Below are 23356 nucleotides of genomic sequence, written 5' to 3'. Positions count from 1 at the left end.
AGCTCTGAGCACCTCCATGGTGGCACTGCCCACCCCTGGCCGCTCTCTGGAGCAGACATTGCTCTGATACCCAACCTGACCCTCCCCGGTGCAATGTGAGGCTGTGACCTCTCATCCCATCGCTGCTACCAGGGGCCTCTGCCGGCCCCACCTCAACACAACGTCCCGTCAGGGCGTTAATTCCAAGGGACGTTCTCAGGTGCGGCGCAACAGAGACCTCCGTGGTGCGGGAGATTCCACGTAACGGCCGCGCTTATGTGACCGCATGGGGCGGGTGTGGGGTCAGCTCAGCGCCGTGCCCCCTCTCACCTGCTGTTGCCGCTGTGTCCATCCGCCGGGGGCGCTGCGTGCCGCCCCTCCCGCCCCTCCCGCTCCGCTCCCCGCCCCGCCCCGCCCGGCCGCTCGCTCCGTCTCCCCGCGCTGCGCTGCGGCACCAGCCGCGGCCGTCGGAGCGGGGCTGCCATGCGGGCGGGCGGGGCCGGGGCGCGGGGCGGCTGAGCGCTGCTCGGGGCCGATCGTCCCTGGAGCGGGAGCCGCCGGTCGGCGGGGAGCGGCGCGCGGGGAATGCCAATGCCATCCGCCCGGCCCGATGTTCCACTGGGGCAAGTGGAAGAAGAGGATGGGAGCCAGCGCCTCCTCCTCCAAGAGACCCGTGTTCGACGAGCGGGAGGACGGTGAGCGCCCCGCCCGCACCTGTGGCGGCTCGTGGGGCCCGGCGGTACCGGGCGGATCCGCGGGGAGCGGCCGGGAAACTTGTGGTGCCGCGGGGCGGGTCGGGGCGGCTCCGGGGGAACGGAACCGCGGGGACGTGACGGGCGGAAAGTTGGAGCGCAGCGGGAGGGGGGGGCGGCGCGGGGTGCGGGACCGGCGGGTACCGGGGGGTGCGGGACCGGCGGGTACCGGGGGGTGCGGGACCGGCGGGTGCGGGACGGGCCGGGCAGAACCGGGCACGGGGAGCCGCCCGCGGGGCGGTTGTTCGCTCTCGTTCGTCCGCTTTGCTGCTGAAGCGCGGAGCTGCGTGTCACAGTCCCGCGGTGCGGTCTGAGCCGAGTGTCAAACAACGGGAATTGCAGGAAGCCCCGCAAAGCCCCGAGCCCCGTTAGTTCTCCGAGCCGTGCCTTAGGCCGGCCCTGCGGCTGCCCCGCACGCGGCTTCACGGGGCGCTGTGCTGCGTGCCGAGGTGCTCGGCCATGGATGTGGCAGGAGCTGTGAGCGATGCGAGTGGCAGCGTGAGGGCTGGGGGCTTTGCTCCTGAATTCAGGCAGCGCTGTGCTCCGAGCTGGGCCCACACGGAGCCGGCGTGGGGAAGCGGAGCGCTGCGGGCTGGCCACGATTCTGCTGGCACCGCTAACGGAGCTTGTGAGCAGCGCTGTGCGATGCGCCGTGACGCTGCTGCTCGGAGCTGCCCGCTTTGCTCCGTTGCTCCGTGGCGGTTTCGGCTTCACGCCGATTTGCTGCGCAGCATTGTTGCTATGGAGATCCATTAAGACATTCCTATAAGTTCCCGAGGTAAAGGAGGCAGTTAATACTTGGGCTCCGGGTGACATTGTGCAGAACGTCTGCCAGCACTGACGATTTTAAGTAAAACAATAATAAATAGTATTAAAAATGGATAGGTTGGGACATTGCATTTAACCTTCCCAGTGATACACATACAGCAACCCAACTGCCCTCATCCAGCAGCCAGTTCTTTTCAGTTGTGGAAGGGTTCATGCGAAGAGAAGGTGGACATTTATTCCCATTAGTAATAACACAAGGTCCAGACGTTGCCCTCAGCTAAACCTGCCGACACGTGCAGGTCCGGGTACAGACACTCTTGGTGCTGCCTGTGGCAGGGCTGTGTGCCGGGTGCTGCACACAAGGCAGGGTGCGCTGCGTCCCATGGTCCTGCCCAGCTGGGGCCCCTTGCTGCTGCTCCGCGCTGTCCTGCTGTGTGACCGCAGCCTGCTGAGCCCAATTAATTGTGGTGCTGCAGGTCCGTGACTCGCAGGGAAAACCCCGTCTGTCGGAGTCGGTCATTTCCTTCTCCTGTCCGCTCCCTCCAGCTCTGTACACGGATTCCTGTTCTCTGCAGGACGTCTCGCTGTTTTCCGGGGTCGAAGCAGTGCTGGGTGCAGCCCCGCTCAGCCTTCCTGCAGCCCGGCTGGGCACCGTGGCCGTGCAGCACCTGCACGGATCAGGCTGTTGCTGACAGCGCTGTTCTGTTGGTCGCTGCACGCTGTGCCCCGCGCTGCCCCGACCGCAGCTGCTGCTGTTAGCACTGCTCGGGCTGATCCGAGCCCCCGGGGAGCAGCTCCCGGCCTCCTGCTGACTCTCATGTTCCTGGTGCCGTGCAGAACTGCAGCACGTGTTTTGCTGTTTCATGTTTGCTGGTAAGATCTTTGAAGTATTTCCGAGGCTTTCAGAGCTGGGATACGAGCGGTTGGAAAGCTGACTGTGATAGGAGGGATAGGAGGGCAGCACCGTGCTTGGCGTTTGCTTCCTGAAGGCAGCAGTACGTGCAGAGATGGGTTCTGACATCTTTGTATCGGCACCAGGTGCTCCCAGTGCACACACAGCGGCTGATAGAAACGTGTCTATTTTGGAGCTGCTGCTCAGGGATGTGAGGTTGTGGTGCCAGAAGTGCTGGGCAGGGCTGAGCAGAGAAAACTGGGTGTAAAAGAGGGGGAAAAAAAAAGGAAAAAATAAAAGGTCTAAAAAACCCAACAAACTTCACGTCGCTCGTTCCAAAGCCTCGCTGTGTTTGGGGGCTCCCAGCAGCTCAGCTCTGGATGCTCACAGCGCAGGGCTGGGCGATGCTGCTGTGTGTGTTCAGGTTTCCCCTGTTGAGGAGCAGAGCTCTGAGCTCAGGTCGCTGTGGGTCCTGTCCGGGCACTGGGGGACACTGGGCGCTGCGGGCGGTACATGGCGTTCATGTACAGGCGGTACATGGCGTTCATGTACAGGCGGTACATGGCGTTCATGTACAGGCGGTACATGGCGTTCACCGCCGCCCCTGTCCGCCCCGTGGGTGCCCTCAGCCGTTCCGGGGCCGCCCCGTTCCGTGCCGCTGGGTTCGCACATCCCCGGGATGCTGGAGGGCCGCGGCTGCTGCCGGCTCCGCTCCGTCCCCATGGAGACGGGCGGCGAGTTGCAGACCGTGGGGTAACGTGGTGGCGATGATGTCTCTGTTGTTGCCCAGCGTTGTGCTGGGGGGGTGCGCGGCCCTGAGCCCACCCCGGCGCGAAGGGGCAGCGGGCGGCACCGCGGTGCTGGCGGGGTGCGGGGCCGATGGTGCCGGGGCTGCGCTGCTCCCGCTCCGGGGCCGCCCCCTCCGTGTGGCTGGAGCGTTTGGAAGGTGCGAGGTTGTGTCAGGTTGCCAAACCACGCTTTTATTTCTCCTTCTGCTTCTTGTTTTGGGATCTAATGTCCAGCTGGAAAGCAGTGGCACACATATCTGCACCCTGTCTCTTGCTTGCCTGTGGGTTGGGAGCACAGATGCATTTGCTGCCTGTTATTTAAAAACAAGAAGAATAAAGGCTTTGTGTATCAAAGTGGTAACTAAGTAAGTGTCTGGGGGGGAGGAGGAGGGAGTGAGAATTGCAAGGAGGTGTCAGAAGAGCTGTGTTTAGTATTGTCATTTGTTTCTTTGTGTTCTATTATTATAAAGGATCTTCTTGCAGATCCGTGGCTTTTTTTGGAGCGTAGTTTATCCAGAGACAGGCTCTTGTCACACATTCCTGCTGCCTGTCCTGCCCACTTTACCCGTTCTGGAACTTCTTGGCTGCTGGGCTTTCAGATGGTCAGGTGGGAACAGCCCTAAGGGCAGCTGAGGCTGCTTTTCTGAAGCCAAATAAGGAAAAATTAACAAATCTGACAGCAGTTTATGGGGTGCCGGCTTTATTGGGATGGAAAAGGCAGGTCAGAGAAAAGTAAAGAATGTAGTATCAGTTTGATCTGACATTCTTTGTCTGTTCTCTGAAGGTATCAGTCACTACAGTCTGTGACCTGAGAATAGCACTGAAGAATGTGTTTTTAGGAGCTTAAACATCTTATTTATCACATTAGAATAACAAATACAGAACCTTTCAGGCTGGAAGAGCCCCCTGAGACCCCCAGCCCACCCCTACTGTGCCCACTGCCCACATCCCAGGGGTCTGAATGGCTCCAGGGATGGGGCTCCCTGCCCTGTTATGTTACCTGTGTGATGACCTCAGTTGTTAGTGCTTCCCCTGGTCCCTGCAGCTGAGTTTTCCAGGGGCTACAAGTGCAGTTAAGTGGAGCTGAACAGGAGCTGTTGTGCGTGGTGCCAGGTCATGCTGAGACCCCAGGCTGGCAGTTTTCAAATAGGAGAAAACACGTGGTGGGTACTTGGCAGGTGGAGGTGCAGGTAGTGTCAGTCTGTGCTTGCAGTGCAGAATGTCAGCTTTGATAAGTTAAAAAACACAACCCTGGGAGTGAGAGGAGCTGATTTGTTTGTGATTTGATGCTTTGTGAGGCGATGAGCTCCTTACAACCACGTACGGCTGGTGTCGTTCTCGCATGGTGATGATCACATTCATCCAGAGGGCGAGTGCCTGCTGTGCTGCATGTGCAGCAGTGTGTAGGGACATGGAGAGGGGCTCCTTTTCAGCATCTCTTTCTTGTAGAATGGTTTTACTGCCTTGGCCCAGGTCCCCTGTAGCAGAGCACAAGCTAAGTGTGGATAATAACTACCTGCTGTGTGATGTGCAGCTCATGGGGATGAAACTGGGCCTGGCAGTGCTGACAGAAGAGTGAATCCTGAGTGATTCTGTGCCCGTGTGTGGGTATGTGTGCAGCAGTGAGCTGTAGCCAGCCTGTGCTTCAGCCCTCATCTCCCTATAGAGGGTGTGTGGCTTGTGAGCACCTTAGCATCTCCTAACAGGAGAGGATAAATGTCAGCATCCTCTTCTCCTGTCCCACTTTAATTCCTCAGGAATTGTTTTAGGAAATTGTTATGGTTAGGAATTGTTATGGAAAACCAAACCTGCCTGGGATGTGTGGGATCAGACAGCTCTGAGCACTGCTAAGCAGTGAGATCTGAGTGCCGGAATGTTGATGTGCTGAGTCACCTCCCTGTGGTTCTTTGGGGGCTTTTCCCACGCCTGGACCAGTGGATGCTCAGTGGTGTTCTGACCTCAGCCCGCTGGTCCAACCGTGCTCTGAGTCCTTGTGGGCAATGGTTGGCCAGCCGCTGTAATTAAGTGGAACAGCGCTTGCTGATGTATTCACAGCCCAAATAGCAGTTCTGGAAGCTGATCATTTGTGGTTCAAAAAACAGCCTGTTTGGCTCTGGGGGTACAGCAGAGAGTTTGTGTGCTCCAAGTAGTTCTGCGTTAACCTGCAGCTGGCTCTTCCAGTGTGAGCAGAGCACGTATTGCCCAGGGCTGGGTACAGAGTGGGGGGACTGGAGACGTGTACTGAGCACCTGGAAGCAGAGCATAGGGCTAAAGGTGTCAAAGCGTGATGCTGGTGCCTTGTACTGGGTGTCCCTGCTGCATGGATGTACAAGGGAAAAACACAGCTCTTTGCTCAGGAAAGAATATTTCCATCTTCCTTCATATCAGGTTCAGTCCCTGCATGAGCCCCTTCTCCCCACCCCGAAGCAAATCCCACGACCAAGCAAAATACTGGCTTGTGATGTGTGTCCTGTGGGAGGATTGCATGGTGCTATCAGAAAGCATCGTGTGTATTTCAGACACTCAGAGTGGGGGGAAAGAGGGAAGAGAGGTTTAACAAAAGCAAGTGAAGAGTCTTGCACCTAGGGAGGAATAATTGCATGCACCGGTACAGGCTGGGGGATGAGCTGCTGGAGAGGAGCTGTGCTGAGAGGGACCTGGGTGGACACCATGAGCCAGCAGTGTGCCCCTGTAGCCAAAAAGGCCAATGGCATCCTGGGGTGTATTAAAAAGAGCATGTCCAGCAGGTCAAGGGAGGTGATCCTCCCTCTCTACTCTGCCCTGGTGAGGCCTCATCTGGAATATTGTGTCCAGTTCTGGGCTCCCCAGTACAAAAAAGACAGGGATCTCTTGGAAAGAGTCCAGCGGAGGGCCACAAAGATGGTGAAGGGCCTGGAGCATCTCCCCTATGAGGAGAGACTTAGGGAACTGGGTCTGTTTAGCCTTGAGAAAAGAAGGCTGAGAGGGGACCTGATCCAGGTCTATGAATGTCTGAGGTGTGGGGGGCAAAGTGGCGAGGCCAGACTCCTTTCAGCAGTGTGTGGAGACAGGACAAGGGGAAACAGCCAGAAACTGGAGCATAAGAAATTCTGCATGAATTCTGGAAGTAAAGAACTTCTTTACAGTGAGGGTGACGGAGCACTGGAATAGGCTGCCCAGGAAGGTGGAGGAGTCTCCTTCTCTGCAGATATTCAAGACCCACCTGGATGCTGAGCTGTGTGACCTGGTGCAGGGAACCTGCTTTGGCAGGGGGCTGGACTCGATGATCTCTGGAGGTTCCTTCCAACCCCTACGATTCTGTGAACAGCAGTAAATAGGAAAACATGGAATTGGTGAGAAATCATTGTGATATGTGGGAACTTGACACCTGAGATGTCCTAGCACTAAACATTAACAGTACTGGTATAGATGGGTTATGCAGTATGAGAGCATTACTTAGAACCACTTCAATGGTTATTTAAAGAATTGTGATGTGTTTCCGATTTTAGTACCTGAATATACTGACAAAAGTCAGAGTGAAAGGCTTGGGCTGCAGCTCTGGCTGCTGAGAGCAGGCTGTTCTCTATGGGGTAGGCCAGAACTCGGTGAGGTCAGAGCTTTGTACGTGCTGCCTGCTGAAGGAGAGGGGCTGGTTTTGTAAGCTGTGCATGTCAGCTGGCTGCTCACTGTGCAGGAGGATGACAGGGTCAGCCGGGTTCCTTTGAAATCTCTTTCCTGCTGACTGCACAGGTAGTGCAGTGTGTGCACACCTCCGAGGTCTCCGGGTGTGTCATGAGCACATCTTTTCCTTGCAAATGGTTTTCACTGCTACTACTATTTTCTGTACTATTTTAGTGTGGAAAAAGCACTTTCGAAGCATTGGATAGCAAGTGTGCTGCTGAGGTGTGACACTCCCTGGCAGTGCATATTGCAAACACCCACAAGCCACTGCCATGACAACTGAGCAGGAATTAAATGTGCCCAAGCATATTGATGGCTGTGCAGTTGGTCTTCGTGTGCTGCAAGTTGCTGTGGAAGCACAGTTACCTCTTGGATCGAGCTGTCAGTGGGCCCATCCTTCTGCCATGCTGTCAGCATCTCGTGTTATCCTGCACTGTCAGGAAGGTGTCCTATCTCATGTGAAAGGTCTTTTCTTTTGAACTGTGATACCAGGAGTGCTAAATGACCTTGTAAAACGTTTGTCACACGATCCATTAGAACGATAATGTGCTGCATGTTTTCCTGGAACCCCAGTTAATGGGAGCCCGCAGGCAAGACTAGAAAGTAGGAAATGCAGAAAATAATATATATTAGGCTTGGGTTGTTTGCACTGTGGGAGAACGTGCTTTTTGCTCTACAGAAAGTAAGGCTAAAGCCTGGTCCCGAGTAATTTGCACTTTAAAGGCTCAGTACTGCATGTTGTAATGAAATGAATAATTCACAGGCGTTCAAACAGCCCCAGTAACTTCATGTTCCAGGCCTGGTTCTGGGTTTTCTCCAGGCTTCAGCCCCACGCCTGCCCTGGCAGCACCAGCAGTCAGTAAGGTCCTGCCTGCCTTTGGCCTCGGCTGTGTTTGTTTACTGTCATACATCACTGCACCTTTAACCAGTAATGAGCACTTCCAGGGAAGACAGTGTTGGCTTGAGCTGTTGATATGAGCTGGGTTCACCAGCTGGGAAGTGGTGCCTGATCAGAAATGAGGTCTGTGTTGTAGGAGGAGAGTAAAGCCCTTCACTACAAGAAAGACATCAAGGCTCTGGAGCATGCCCAGAGAACAGCAGAGCTGTGCAGGGTCTGGAGTACAGGGCATGTGGAGAGTGGCGGAGGGAGCTGGGGTTGTCGGGTGTGGAGAAGAGGAGGCACAGGGGACCTCACTGCTCCTTACAGCTCCTGCTGGGAGCCATGTCAGTGCTGTGCAGAGGTCTCGTAGTGACTCTGTGACAGCAGGGCAGGTCTGTGTGCATCTCAGACGCCGTGTGTGGCACAGCATACACTCACACTGTGTGCCAGGACACTGGTGTTTGCTGTTTGTTTTGGTTTGATCAGCTTTTATCACATGTTAGATGCCAACGTGAGAGAATTTGTGAGCAGGTGTCAAAACAAGCACCGTGGTGGCAGGAGCAGAACTGAGGGATTGATTAATGCACATTGCACTGGGAACACGCATCTTTCGCCACGGCTTTCTCATACAGAGATCAGTGTGTGGAATTCTGTAACAAAAACCAGGCTTCTTCTAACTGGGACAAATTGCTTCTGTTTGTCAGAATGCCAAGTAATAGCAATGAACAATGGAATTGTTGTTTGCCCCTCCATAAAACTTAAGCAGTGATTTTAGCTTGGTGTTCCTTCTAGCCTTGGCATAGTGTTTTTCTGTGCTTGGTTCAGTGTCTCTGTTTTCCCCTTTCCCTTCAGGCTGGAGGGCAGTTCTTTCTCCTTCCAAGCCACAGCAGGCCCTGATGCTGGTTGTCTTTTCCAGCTGTTTGTCAGGGTGCTGTGGGCCACATTTCATGCAGTGCTGAGGCACTGCTGATGGAGAGCACTCTGGTTCCTCCCTCTGAAGGTATTTTGGGAGCGCGTGTCTGCTGCTCATCACTGCCAGGACAAAGATAGGACTGTGTTCCTAAAATAGCACTGCGGGGCCGCGTGTGCTGCAGGCTGCACTGGTGCTTCTACTAAGGAGGAAAATCCAGAGTTTGTTTTTGAGTCACCATAATTGTGTTGACAGCACTGTCGCGTGGAATGTTATCTTAACTGGGGAATGTATAAATTAGCTGCAACTACAATGTATATGCAGATACCACACACTGCTTGCATCACTGTGTAAATAACTAATGAACTCATCAGCCTTTCGAAATGCACATACGTGTAATTGCCTGCCTGGTGAGGCAGCCAGGCCTGCAGTTGCTGAGTGCCCCATGTGGGGTTGAGCACTGAGCTGCCAAGGAGACCTGCGCTGGGGGTCCCATCATGTGCATGCATTGAGGACATCATTGCAGGCACTAAGTGCATCTCTGTGGAACTCGTCTGTTTTGCTGCCAAGAACTGAGCGTTAGGGAACAGCTCCAGCTCTTTTTCATGGATGTGTGTTTTCTTAGTTTTCTTATTGAAATATTTTTCGTGGTGCTTGAGTGGAATGAAATGCTATAGCAGGAAGCTATATAGAAACCACTCTTAAATCTGTAGTTATGACATGTGCAGCATTATTTGAGCTACAGTGAATAAACATTAAAAAAACCAAGGAAGCTGCATTTTGGTAAGTGTGTGTCCCATGTTGGTGGTGGTGTGGGAGCCTGCAGTGCTGTCAGAAATGGCTCGGAACAGGGAGACCATTCCTGTGGGAAGGGAGATGCAGTGAAGCAGATGTGATGGAGTGCAGCAATGGGCGGTGTTTGGTGCAAGGGACTGGCAGGGGTGTGCAGCAGGAGCCCTTTGCAGCTCACAGCTCCCTGCTCCTGTGCTGCCAGTGCAGATGGGTTTGAGAGATGGAAAGAGCCAGAACGTGCTGTAAGAAATCCCCTCACACGATGCTATGGGTAGGGATTGGATCCCATGGCACAAACAGCCCCGGGGCTCTGTGTGATGATAGCACAGGGCCTTTCCCTGTGTGCATGAGATCAATCACACACCAGTCACTGCCGGCAGCCCGACCATTTGTTCACAATAGCTCTGCGTTATTTCTGCATAAAACATGAAGTTAACCAACAAGTGGGCAGCTCCGTTCTCTCTTTCTGAGAGCAGCCTTTGTTGCCTTCTGTGGGTACACACAAAAAGTATGCGAGGGCTTCAATTACCCGCAGCTACTGGATTTAATGCGGCTCACTTTTCTTGGAGAAGCAATGTTAATTATTAATATTGAAAACTTTTCTATTAATTAGTGTTCAAATTGTCCCGACGGTGGTGGTAGAGCCTTTCCAAGCGGTGCGGCAGTAGAAGTTAAGCTGTGTGTCCCGCGGGCGCTGTCCGTGGTGCTGCACCGCCGCTTCCCCCCGCGGCAGCGCTCCTCCCTGACTTCCCATTCGGTAGCAAGCGACCAAAACGTTGTTTTCTCATTTTTCTCAAGCAGATAACATCATTTCCTAACTTCCTGTGCATCCCAGCTCCACGAGAGGCCTTATAGCAGCTGTGGAGAGGTGCTGTGCAGCGTAGTGCAGCAGGGAGGAATATCTCTTCCCTCCAGTTTGTTTCTTGGAGGAATGGCGTGGTGGCTATTGCTCTCTTGGCCTGCCAACGTGTCAGTGGTAACACAACCCGACAGAGCTATAAGCACGGCTGGGGACTCTGCCTGTGTCTCAGGGCACCGATTTCCACAGGTTTAGTATTGCTATGTAAAGGAATAGTCTGTCGTTTCTAAATTTACTCTGTTAATGTCAGAGAGCGTGAAGAAAAAATAGCAAAAATAAGCTGACATTTACAGCAGGGAGTGATACAAGGAATGGGCCAGTTGCTGCTGCACTGTTCGCTCTGAGCAGTCTGTGAGTGTTTGTTCCTGTTTCTGGTTTAATTACTGAAGCACAGAATGTCATCTGCATAGCTGGCTTTTTCCACTTCAGGCTTCAGGCATGTGTGTTATGCTGACGGCTCTGATTTCAAGCTGGATCCTGACATTGTCAACACTTCTAAAGAAACAAAGAGAGGAAAGAAGGGGAGACCAAATTTGCCATCACTGTGGGGCTGGACCATTGGTGGTGCCTCTCGGTGGAGATCAGTGTTGGGCTGTGCCCTGCTGTGACGGAAGGATGGAGAGGGAGACAGGCAGGATAATCACTAAACTTAAAGTACTGCTTATGTAGACTTAATTATAGGAACAACTGGAAGTGTCTTTGTTGGGCTTGGTGCTGGAGAAGAACAGACCTGCTGTCTTGACAAGGATTGGTCTTTAATTAAACTGTTCTTTAGTTGGAGGGTAGAGAAAACCATTAAGGAGGCACTCTGCTGAGGCTGATGGGGTGATGTTAATTATTGATGGTTAATTAAAAAGCAAGTAAGAGGAAAGTTCTTTCATGGACTTGAGTGAGGGCTTGGGGTTGCCGATCCTGTTGTTCTGTGTTTTCCCATAACAGCCACACACTGGCTCCATTCTGGGTCTTTTGTAGAAGATTCACTGCGTGTGCTGTAAGGGCGGCTCCCTTAGCTCATACAGGCTGGTGCAGTGCTTATGCTGCAGAACCAGCTGTGTGTGCAGTGTGGCCGCCCTTTGCTCGTCAGCCAGCTCTGCAGCCCATGGCCATGTTTCTTTTTTTGCCACACCACTTTGCTTAAAATCCATCATCCAACACACTCTTTTTCGGTTTCCAATGCAATTTTGTGTTTGTAAATGAGCAAAATAAGCATTGCTTGTTTGTTTTGACAATTTCAGTACAATTTTCACGACAATCCTTCCTCATATACTGCTGAATGTTATGTGGTGCGTTTGGTGTAAACAAAGATGTTCTGCTAGAGACAATGCAGTTACTGGAGTTATGCTATCAAGCAGAAGCCTGGTTGCTGAAACCCAAGTTAAAATATGGTGAACTTCCAGCTTCTTTGGTTTTGCATTCATTTTTGCAGCTTGAATGCAGGGAAACTACATAAATAATGCACAGAGCAGTCAATGAGAGCGACTCTGAACCTTCGGGAAGTGAGCTAAGAAAAAGGAAAATAAGGGAAAAAAGTAATGTTTGTCTTCATTTATTTTGAGTTAGAAACCTCAGGTATTGTAGTGCATTAATGCTCACAGTGAGCTCTCTGTTCAAAATAGCGGGTACCATCAGTTGTTGCTCACCAGGATAACGGCCTGCTCTGCCTGATTTTCCCCTTAATCACTTTCTGCCTCTGAGGGATCTATTTTAAAGTCTGAGCCTATTGTGCCAACATGAAAGCAGCTGTAATATTGTCGTGCAGTGGTAAATTGGCAATGACTTTGCATTTCATAGTTAACAAGGAATAGCTTAGAACGCACGTGTCTTTCAATATATCGTTACAATGTGCCTCACATGTTTGGCATACTGTTAATTAATAGGGTTTTCCAAAGCTCTCAGTGACAGTTTCCATTTTGCCTCACCCAATTGCTTGATGGACCACTGATGTAGATGGGAACACATTAAGGCTGTGCGTTGACTTCTGTTTATTAATTATTTTCTGAAAAATGCTTTGGGACTCCGGGCTGATGAGGAGGCTGTTCATAGCGCAGTGAGCACAGTAGAAATGCCCCAGCTCTATGGGGGTGCAGCCCCATTCCCAGAGGGGCTGGTTGCTGCATGGAGCTTTGTGGCTGGGGCTGGACGTGGTTGGGGCCATCTCCATTCCCTCCGCTCATGGTGAAGGTCATGGCCTCAGTTATTCCTCCATGCAAGACATTTTGAGGAGGTGATTTGAGAGAGAAACTATTTCTAGAGATTCCTGTTGAGTCTTTAGTTAAACTGATGTCTGTTACCTAATGGCAGTTGGAGATGCCACTTCTGAAATAAGCTTCTGAACTGAAATTTACTTTGCGAACTAGTAAGATAGAGGTATCTTATTCTGCTCCAGTACAAAAGCCTGAAAGAAATTAACACCTGTCTTTAGAGGCATTTGTTGTTGGAAGTGAAAAATGTTCACCTGGGCCTTCTGCAGACATTCTGCTGTGAAGGAGCTCGCAGTCACAGTGCACACTGCAGTGTTTTGCTCTCAGTTTGATATAGAGCTAATTATCAATCTGCTTTTTGGACTAAATAATGCCATAATTTCCTGGCTTTCCTTACAATTCAGAGAATCTTCACTCTTTTCCTATCAATCTCAGCACTGGCTACTTAGAAAGGGTGCATTCCGCAGAACAGGGAGGTCGGAGGGGAGGGTAGGAGTGTGACCGGGTGTGTTAACAGTGACTGCTGCCCTATGGCAGCCTGGTGTGCAAAGCACATGCAGCCCTACTGCATGGCTCCTTATGGCCCATCCCTAATGCTGCAGGTTTAGGGTTTGATTAGGCAACGAAGAAGAAAGTGGGCCCAGTTGTACTAGTTTAGAATCAAATTAGTGTTTTTGCAATTTTCCTTACGTCTTCAGGGTATTTTTATCATCTACCTCATTCTAACAGCCTTGTCTGAGTCATCTTTTCCCTAGTTTAGATTTATGTGCTCCTTTCTGTGCCTGTTCCCTGCAGGGCCTGATTCTACTGAGCACAGCCTGGTGCTGGTCTCACTGAGGCTGTCTGAGGTTGGAGTTATTAAATTACATGGTGCTGGCTCGGGCAGTTGTGAACACTGATGTGTTTTATTTAGCAGCCATCTGAATTAGTCAGGGTCCATAATGCAGCAATTCATAATTTATCATAGAGGTAACAGATTAGGTTTCAATTTAATTATTGCTTGCTTTTGTAGTTGTGAGGTTTATGTAGAGAAATACAGAGGGGAAAAGCAGTCCTTCCCAAACTGCAGGCCCTTCTTTGAGCAATGAGATGGGGGAACCATTCAGGGCTGCTGCCAGGGGTGGATGGCTTTGCTCCAGAAGGGTTGGCAGGATCATGTTTGTGCTTTCTAATCAATAACAAAGCTATTAGGAGAGTCGCCCTGTCAACGTTTAAGATGTGCTGTCGTTTTCTGTGCTCCTGCCGCACTTGATTTCCTTACTTAATGAACAAAAAATTTCTGCGTGGGAACAATGGACAGCTGTACCACTCATATTATTCCAAATGGTGAATATTGTATTGATGATAGAGTGATCCAAATACGAGCCATCTGTTATTAAGATGTTCACTTCATAGAGAACATTTCCTTATCTCTCATGTAACATTCAAATGAAGAGCTGGGACTTCTTATGGCTGTTTTAATTTCTATGTAGAAAGGATGCTAACTCTGAGAAATTCCTCCGAATCGTACATTTCTTGTTCCTGAAATGCTGCTGAGGAGTTGCTAAAACATTCCAGTACTAATGAACTCTGGCTTAACCCCACACACATCTGAAATCTAGATGTAATCCAAAGATAAAGGCCCAGTCTTTCTCTTTGGGAGCATTAAGTATTTTGTGACTGACTGCATGGGAAGCAGCACTGGAGTCTGAAATGAAAGGGGGTTGTGGAAGATGCAGTAGGTCAAAGGTGGGATGTGTTAAAGGATCTGTGAGCTGCCAGCTGCCAGGAATAGAGTGTGCCAGAGAAAAGTGAAGTGTGAAGTGGTCTGAACTGATGCTTGGGTAGGGACCACATCTCCAGTGATGACAGTAGTAGCAGAACTTGGGGCGGGCAGGTTAATTTTTGGACGATATTCTGCAGTCCTGTGAAATTTTCTATGTTGAGAACACATGTGCTGCTTGGAACCTGTTCAAAATCTGGCTTTTCCATCTTCAGAGCTTGTCTGGGTCACCTGCAAAGAAAGTGGATTTTTTGGTGATGTAACTGATCTCCCAGTGCTGTATCCCTGCTGTGTTTCCTTTACTAGAGAGCATTTTTCATCCCTTTGGTGTGGCTCCATTTGTCCCATCTGCCTGACACAGACCAGTTTGCCTTGCCCAGCCTGTCCCACTCTGTACCATGAGCTCCCAGGTGGGTGCTGGGTGCTTCCAGCTCAGGGCATTGCTCAGGGCCTGCAGCACTCCTGCTCCCTCCCTGTCTCTTGCTTTATTTGTGTTTTTCAAGGAGGCCACGTGTGTTTGGTGGTAATCACAGGCTTTCAGTGCTTTGAGAATGGAAGGGAGCCGAAGGTTTGCTTCCCAAAATAGAGGATGTCAGCAGATATTGTGTGTTTCGGGAGCACATCTTTTATGCAGGTGGAATCTGCAGGTTTGTGTCACAGCGAAGAGCTTCCTCCTCTGACCTGAGGACGGGAAAGGAGGCAACCAGAGGCAGGAGGAGCTGCTTCGGAAGTCATGGGAATGTCTTTGGCTTTTTGAAATGAAGGGAAAGAAGATCTGCAAGCGCATCTGCCAACTCAGTGTTGTTCCCTAAAATGATCATCCTTGTATTTTACAAACTAATTTATACTGGAAATAATTCCTTAAGAGGTTTTAATCACCTCAGCTTGGAGTAAATAAATAAACAAAAATTCAGCGTGCTTCAGAAATGTGTTGACACAAATATCACTTCAGCAAATTCTTCGCTCTGCTCCATGTGTGTTGCAGGGGATGCAGCAGATGGGGCTTCTGTGGGCAGCTTCTGTAGTTTATCCATTTTGGTAACGCACGCGTTACATTTTGATTCTCATCTCTGACATGGAGAGAATTGCCTCGTAACAAAAGCAGCGCTAATAATTGTGCTGTGAGCCATAGCCACGCTCCGGCCACGTTTTGTACAACTCTAACCTATTATTTAGAAAATTGCTTTTATCGCTGATAATTGGGCTAAAAGGAAGGCTATTTAATACCGGCCAACACAAGTTTCTGGGACATTAAGTTCTAATGGACAGATACGGGCTGGTCTTATAAGACGAGTCTGGCATCATCTGGCTGCTTATTAACTATTAAACCTTGTTTCAGTAATTCTCTTGGCAACTATAATTGTGTTGCCATAGTTCCTTTGTTAATAGAGCAAGGCATTAATGCATTTTGAGTACTTCTCGCCCCAAAGACACACAAAAAATTACCTTACTCGTGTTTGAAAACGTTAACTGGAACATACTATAAGAAAAGGAAGACTGTGTGTTCTGAGTACATCCGCTATCCCCACAGGGTCTGCTGTGCTTAACGTGCAAGACAAGGGTTTGCCCAGGTACAGAATTGATGACAGCACCCACAGTGGAGTCTCTGTGTGGTGAAACTTGTTGGAGTGGCCTTAGAACAGCACGTCATGTATCTCAGCAAATCTGACTAACGTTGACTTTCCACAAAGGCAGAAACTCAAACCCGTGGGGTTGTTCCTGTAGCCGCAGTGCTGGTTTGGCTGATGGACATGAGGAGCAGCTCCCAACCTGGTGTCAGTGAGTCGTGTGCTGGGAGTGCTCACTGTGAAGCATCTGCCCCGTTTTCATGGCAGTGAAGGGGTGCTCTTATTTCCCACTTACTTAATGAGTCTGTATCTTTCCACTGGAGAGAGAGAGCTGGGGATTAAAGATTCAAGGAGGAAAGAAAGCGTGGATTTTTGGATTCAAAAGTATCAGGCAAGAAAGCTGAGCCATCCTGGACTGCAAACGACTGTGTGACAATTGGTAGGGATTTCCTACATCCATCACTGTCCATCTGAACTGACAGTGAGCTGCTCGGGGAGGTAAATCCATGGAAGACCTTTGTACAATTAACTTTTCTGGCAGCTACATTCCAGCATACGAAATGCCGTTGATAGAAATCTTCAGATTCAGCCCAGACTTATTTCCAGAGGGATCTGTGGGAGATTTATTTGGTCGTAAAAGGCTTTTGTGAGTAATTATAGGCTTAAAGAAGTTGTAGCGTTGGGTAGTGACAAGTGGTATTTATTCCATATTTCATTCAATATTGCAAATTACACACTTATTTAAAAATCAGAACTGTGCAGATAGAGCTGAGTGAAGCTGCCCAGCTGCAGTCCTGGTGAACTCAGCGAGCCCTGGGGTTGCTGGGTGCAGCTCTGCATTAAGTGCTCCTCTATGGAGGGCTCTGGTTGGCAGGGATGAGTGCAGGGCTCTCCTGTGCTAAAAGTGGAGAAGTCACTCACAGGAATAATTTTCTTAGATGTTCAGAGAAATGCCAAGGCCGGAATCTAATGAAATTAGTGGTTTTGTTTCTTTTAGATTGTTCTTTTTTAATTACACAGGTGGATTATGAACGGTGAATGCAGGGAATGATGGAGAAGGGCGAGAGCATGCATCCTTCAGGCTGGCAGCTCACTGTGATCAGTGGTGCTGAGCTGGGAGGAGGGCTGCAAGCTTATATCTTAAAGCAGCTCAGGGGAAGGGGAAGCACTAAGAAGGGGTAAAAAGGCAAGAAAATAATGTCTCCCCCTCTCCTCCATGAGCCCCAGGTAGCTCTGGTGAGCCAAGCTGCGGTAAGAAGGGTTTTTAATGTGGGAGTGTTGGACACAGGCTGTGCTCTTGTGGCTTTGCTGCTCAGAATGTGTGTGGAGGAGCAGACGTGCTGTGTTTGTACCAGGAGCCAGGGGCTTGCCCACAGTTGCTAATTATGGTGTGAAAATACTGGCGTATTAATATAAATATCCCTTTATGTATTTAACGCTGATGGTGGCTCTTAGAATATACCTGGTGCCATTAAGCTAATTCAGGAGACATTCAGTCTTCCTGTCGCTATTTTTAGTCAAGTGGAAACAGATTTTGAGCCATTTTTTCTTTACCCCAGAAGGTAGAGGAGTCGTATTTGCCATTAGGGAATAAGGAGAGCATGTTCCCTTCATTAAGTCTAACTGGAAAGTGCTCGAGGTGTCAGCAAGGAAAGAGGAGGCTGAGAGAAGGAAAAGGGTGCAACTTCTTTTTTCTTGTTTTTGTTTGCTGTCACTTAGCAGAAACTTTTGAAACTGGGAGTTAGGAAAGATGTAAGTAATCTGTTCCTAACAGCACGTGTAGCACAGGGGCGGTGTGAGGTGCAAACAAACATGGTGCAGCCATGGGGGAATGTGCCAGAACACAGAGATAGGGGACAGGTCTGCAGGAGGTTACAGACAGGAGGGGAGTGCAGGCAGAGCATCGCCTGTGTGTGGGAGAGGGCTTTAATTGCAGTAATCAGTGCTGTGCTCCCCTCTGTCTTAAGGCAGAATAATTGCAGAGATGAATCTCAGCCCTTTTATCCTAGGGAGATCTTGTTTCAGTGAACATGGGACTTATTGGGGCTCGAGTTGAGCATTTCAAGCTTACACTTAGTGCTCTGCACAGGGGATCACTCCTTCACACACACGCTGGGTGCTGCAGCATCACACACCCTGCTTTTCCTTGCTTCCCTGTGTGAGTCTCACCTTGCTGCCCCTCCCAGGGGCCAGCAGGGATCCCACATCCCACAGCAAGGGCTGACAGTGCTGGGAGTCGGTGGAAATCTGTGAGTTCACAGCACTTGTCGGTTCTAATCTCTGTAATTTGGTGGTAATGAGAGGCAGGCACTCCTTCCATGATGCAGCACTGAGTTCCCCAGCTGTGTGCTGACCTCTCCCGAGTTTGGCTTATTTTTTCCTTTCCTTTTTTTTCATTCTTGTGAATCGTTTTGAATGGAAACATTTGCAGCGTGTAGCTGCCTTGTAAGAGCAACATCCTTATTTAAGAAGGAATTGCTTTAAATCTGGTGCATCAGCTGATAGATAATCTGGAAGGTGAAATGCTGTGACATGTAAATGGAAAGTCCATCAAGTCCAGATGGCACAGTTTTCTCTTGTTTGTCACTGTTATGCTGGCTGTCACTGTTATGATGGCTTTTCCTTAACGTATCTCACCATTGCTTGCTGCTCCTGCACTAAGGCTCCCAGGAGGGAGCATTGAAGGGGCTGGGACTGAGGCCCCATGGTATGGCCATGTGACACCTTATCTACACATGTCCTGTACGTGGCAGCACATCTGGGGGACCAGAGGTGTTCTGAACAGACAATTCAGGTTCCCACTGCTCTCTTCCATTCCAAGACAGACCCAAGACTGGGGCACTGTACATAATGGAGAGTCCAGGGGCACATAACATCAATGCACGTGGCTCAGACAATATTCACACCTTTTTTTTTTTCCATACACAGTGTCATAGGAAGAAATAATAATTACAGAGGCACAGGTGGAACTTGTTGACACTCGTGTCTTACAGACTTCTTTGTGCTTCTAGTGGGAGGAGAGAAATGCAGACTTGGAAGAGAGACACAGCAGGAGAAGGGGGGAGTGAGCAGTAAGAGGGAGGGAACGGAGGGGACAAGAGAGGGCTGATTAAGGCAGGGTCTGACTAAAGCCGTTTTTCATTCTGTATGTGGTGCTCAGGTCGTCCCATCCAGTGCTTTAGAAATACTCTGCTTACCCACATGCACACCATAGCATGTCAGTGTGCAGAACGGGAGGCTCTGTCTTCTTTGCAGGCGTGTCTGCAGTTTTTGCTCTGAGTAGGACCTAGGGAGGCTGACCCAGTGGTCTTTCAGTGATAGAGTGGCAGTAAGTGCAAGGGAGTTGCTTATTAGAAGGATTTGGCTTTGAAACTGTTCAGTGCTGGTGTGGGAGGTGCTGGTTACAGCTCTGTGCTGGCAGAAGGCACTGGCTGTGGGCACTGGGCTTCTTGACCCAGCAAGCAGCCCCAGCCAGGGCCGTGCTGCTGGGCAGAGCAGGCACTGTGCACCCTGGGGGGCTGTGGTGCCGGGCCCATCATGGGTGCTCTGCCCTCGTGGGTTTGGGTCTTTCCTTGGGTTTGGGTTGCTGGGCCATTTGCCTTGCAGTGATGTGGGATTGGGGACAAGGGGACGTGGCTGGGAGCATGTACTGTACTGGCTTTTGAGAGCATGCATGCGTCCTGCTGGGAGCCCTGCTGGGTTCCTGCTGCTGTGGCCAAGGCATCCCACGTGCCATGGCGATGGCATCATCAGCCAGCAGAAGTTCTTGCTGTCCTTGTGTGCTCCTGGGACTGATTTCTATTTACTTGGCTGCTGTGATTCAATAGATTTTCATGGATGGAATAATTTATTTAGAATCATAGAATCACAAAATCACCAAGGTTAAAACAGATCCACAGGATCACCCAGTCCAACCACTCACCACCCATAGTTCTCACCAATCCATGTCCCTCAATGCAACGTCCAAATGTTCCTTGAACACCTCCAGCATTGGTGACTGCACCACCTCCCTGTGCAGCCCATTCCACTGCCTGACCACTCTTTCAGAGCAGTAATATTTCCTAATGTCCAGCCTGAACCTCCCCTGGCACAGCGTGAAACCATTCCCTCTCGTCCTACCACCATTTACACGAGAGAAGAGGCCAACCCCCAGCTCACTACAAATCACTTCAGGTAGTTATAGAGAGCTATAAGGTCTCCCCTGAGCCTCCTCTTCTCCACGCTGAACATTCCCAGCTCCCTCAGTCGCTCCTCATAAGCCCTGTGCTCCAGACCCCTCACCAGCTTTGTAGCCCTTCTGTGAACACACTCCAGGGCCTTGATGTCTTTCTTGCAGTGAGGGGCCCAATATTTTGTTTATTGTGTTCTTAAAGTGAGGCTTTATGTTGTTTGTGTAGCTTTCAGCACAGTCCATTTCGAAGTGCATGTAAGTGAGGGTTTTTTGACCCGTTTCTGAGTTTGATCCTCTTGAAACCTGATCCAGTGGTGAATAGATTTGGAAGCCCAGGAAATGGAGCGTTTAGTCGTTATCTTGTGAAATATTTTCCTTTCTCCCAGCAAATGTTACTGGCTTGTTGTAGATTTGGAGGAGTAAGTTGTCTGCGCAGGGTCTGTGCTGCACAATGTGGCTTCCAGAACATTCTGTTCTTGCTTTAGACAACGCTGAAAAAGCTCAGCTCTACGGGAGTCCTAATTATCTCCATTGGTGTTTGTGCAGCGCAGTCATTACACGTGCATTGCTGGGTGTAGCTAAGGAAGGAGGAATATCAAGTGCCACCTGGCTGCACGTCATTAACTTTAAGGCAAAGGAGCTGGTCCTGCTGTGTGCGAGGAGTTGTGCCACTTCAGCATGAGCTCTCCTGACAAGAGTTAGTGTTAGACAGGTGTTATGGGTTAGTAGGAGTTAGTGTTCAACTGCTTGCTGTCGAGCTGAACGGTTGGTTTGAATCAAATGCTACCTCGGCTTGTGTGCACTGCTGCTCTTAGCTCTGTTTTTACTGAGTCGGTACCCGTCAGCTCAGTGTGCTGCAGGCACAAAGTGATGCTGCACTTAGCACTGTGCACAGCAGCTCTGTGGTTGGCGTCCGTCACTGCAGCCAGGTGATGTCCCACAGACCTGCAGTGTGTCTGAAGGGCCACATCCTTGGACCTTGGAATTCCCAGGCTGTGTGTTGGCCTCTTCCCTCTGCTCCAGGCCTCGATCCCTGCAGGAGATGGAGCCAGGCCTGCAAGCAGCAAGCCATCCAACCAGCGTAGCTGTGCTCAGGCTTCATCCAGTGGCTGTGTAGAGTAAGACCCCGCTGTGCCAGTTCCTGTGCACATGACACACAGTGAGTGGCATGCTTTGCACTGAGCGCATTCAGCTTGCAGCACAACAGGAGGGCCAGGGCAGCACGTGCTGGTAAGACGCATGGCCCCATGGTGCTGCATTGCTCTGCACACACTGGGCTGCATTTCTTTGCTCTCCCAGTCATCTCAGTGCTGCAGGAGCTGTGCTGAGCCCGCCAGACTGTCGCTTCTGGGAGGGGTTTGTTGGAGATGTGAAGTCAGGGCATGTTGTGGAGCCTGCAGGCTTAGCGTGATGGAGCAGCATGAAAAATGCAGGGAGTTTAAAATTGTCCCGTCCTCATGTGGAGCAGAGCATAAAAATAGAAACGTTGGGGGGAGCACAAGGAATGTATGTTAATTCTTCTCTGCGATGAGGCTGACCTATTTCTGTGAGTAACTTTGGCTGCTAACTCTGGGTGACGAAAGCACACTGTGAGCGGTAAATAATTCAGTACCATTGAAGTGATTAATGCAGAAGGAGCTGCAGTGGCGATGGCAGTGCACGAAGCTGGGCAGCCGGTCCTGTGCATCCCTTCCATCCCACTCATTCACTGCAGGAAGGTTCCAACTGGAAATATTGCACAGCTCGTGGGGTGCTGCTCAGCTCCTGACGTGTGGGGTTGTGGGGTGCTGCAGCTCCATTTTGGATGAGGAGCCAAGCAGCAAAGGCTGGTGTCCTGCTGCACTGTAGTGGGTGATGGGAACTGCCCCTCCATGCCTGAAGACCTGGGCTGCCTTCACTTCCATTGTGCTCTGAGCGCCTCGCTGGAGGCTTTGGAGGGCATCACTCTGGGGGGGCACCATGAGGGCCAGGCATGGCACTGCGGGGCTCAGATGTGCAGCCCCAGCTCTTACCATGTTTTCAGGAAACAACTGGAATGTACTTGAGCTGTAAGAGAGAGAAGAGGCTGCTGTATGAGTTTGCTCCAGATTGAGGGGGTTTGAGTTGTATTTTAGTCCTGGTGTCTTTGGAAATGAAAGTAGGCTGAAATGAAAGTTGAGTTTGTGTGAGAAACAGTAAAGAGGTATGGGGAGGGTTAGGAGGGTAAAGCCTGGAAATGGACAGAAACGTGTTCATGAAAACTTTAATGTGTTCATGAAAACTTTGAAAAGACTTTTTCTTCTTTTCCCCCGTGTCAGATTTTATCTTTTATTGACTTAAAACCTGCACAAACCTCAACAGCCTGCGGTGTCCCTTGGATTTTAGACAGGAGAGCAAGCTCTCACATCTGCATCAAATTCATGATCCCAAGGGACTGTAAGAAGATGCATTATTGATAGATATTGATAGCACTAATTGTTGCAGTAACTTCCATGGAGATGGAGATGACCACAGAGCAGTGCCTCAGGCACAGCCCCAGCTGGAGTGCGTTCTCTGAACTTACAGCTGATCCCGAAACAGAAGGGAGTTCCAGGCTGGAGAGCAGAGGTTGGGGTGGCAAACCCTGTGTGTGTGTTTGGCTCCAGTGCTGCAGCTGCCACAGGGGCTGAGGCTCATCCAGGTGGATCTACACTTCTCCATCTGTTGATTTAATTTTGGAAGTGATTCTTGAGCTTCAAACATCCACAATTTTATTACAAATGTTGTTAGCGTTCCCTTTTTCTTGCTCCTTGTGCTTCATTGTGAGCCCCTGGTGTGCTGCTTAGCCCAGAGCTGGGAGTGCTGCAGCTGCTTTGTTCCAGTGGCAAGGTTTCTTCCTGCACACAGTGTATCTCTTCGCTGTCTGGATTTGATTTCTGATGAGGTGTCTGCATCCTCCCCTGAGAACTCTTTGCCTTAATGTGGGTTGGTCACCAGCCTTGCCCCAAGAGCAAAGCCTGGTGTGAGCAGTGTGCATCACCAGCTTTCAGTTTGAAATGGAGGTAGCAAACTGCCCCAGACTTTGTGTTAGGCCCAGTTTTCAAGACTCATTTCTTTAAGATCCCTTTTTCCTTAGAAACAAATTCATCTAAAATTGCTTGGCCTTCGTTAGGGTCACAGGCGCAGCCCAGCACTGAGCACCATCCATCCATTTGTCTTTTATAGCATATGTTGCAGAAACATTAAGTATCATAGAGCAGATGCTTATTGCTGGTGTTGTATTGCTATAAACATGCTATAAAGCCGTTCTCTTTTGATAAATCAATTTTAGTTACTTGAAACACAATTTCCTGAGCTGGAGGCTGCATCCGATCTGTCCATTAGACAAAAGGTGGAGATTGAGCTGGATTTTAGTT

At 50.3% G+C, this 23356-nt stretch overlaps 1 protein-coding gene across 2 annotated transcripts in view; it reads left to right on the top strand.

Moving 5' to 3' along the window:
- The first annotated feature begins 392 nt into the window (after positions 1-392).
- STK32C (serine/threonine kinase 32C) overlaps positions 393-23356 on the top strand; it is a 47993-nt gene continuing 25029 nt past the window's right edge. For both annotated transcript variants that reach the window (XM_015867622.3, XM_085554892.1), the window contains exon 1: positions 393-674. In XM_015867622.3, the coding sequence (XP_015723108.1) occupies positions 590-674 (85 nt within the window). In that variant the 5' untranslated portion in view covers positions 393-589. The remainder of the gene's footprint in view (positions 675-23356) is intronic.

This window comes from Coturnix japonica, chromosome 8 (assembly GCF_054131305.1).
Source record: "Coturnix japonica strain WE chromosome 8, WE-NBRP24, whole genome shotgun sequence".
Classification (NCBI taxonomy): domain Eukaryota; kingdom Metazoa; phylum Chordata; class Aves; order Galliformes; family Phasianidae; genus Coturnix; species Coturnix japonica.
This window is presented reverse-complemented; position numbering and strand designations above follow the sequence as displayed.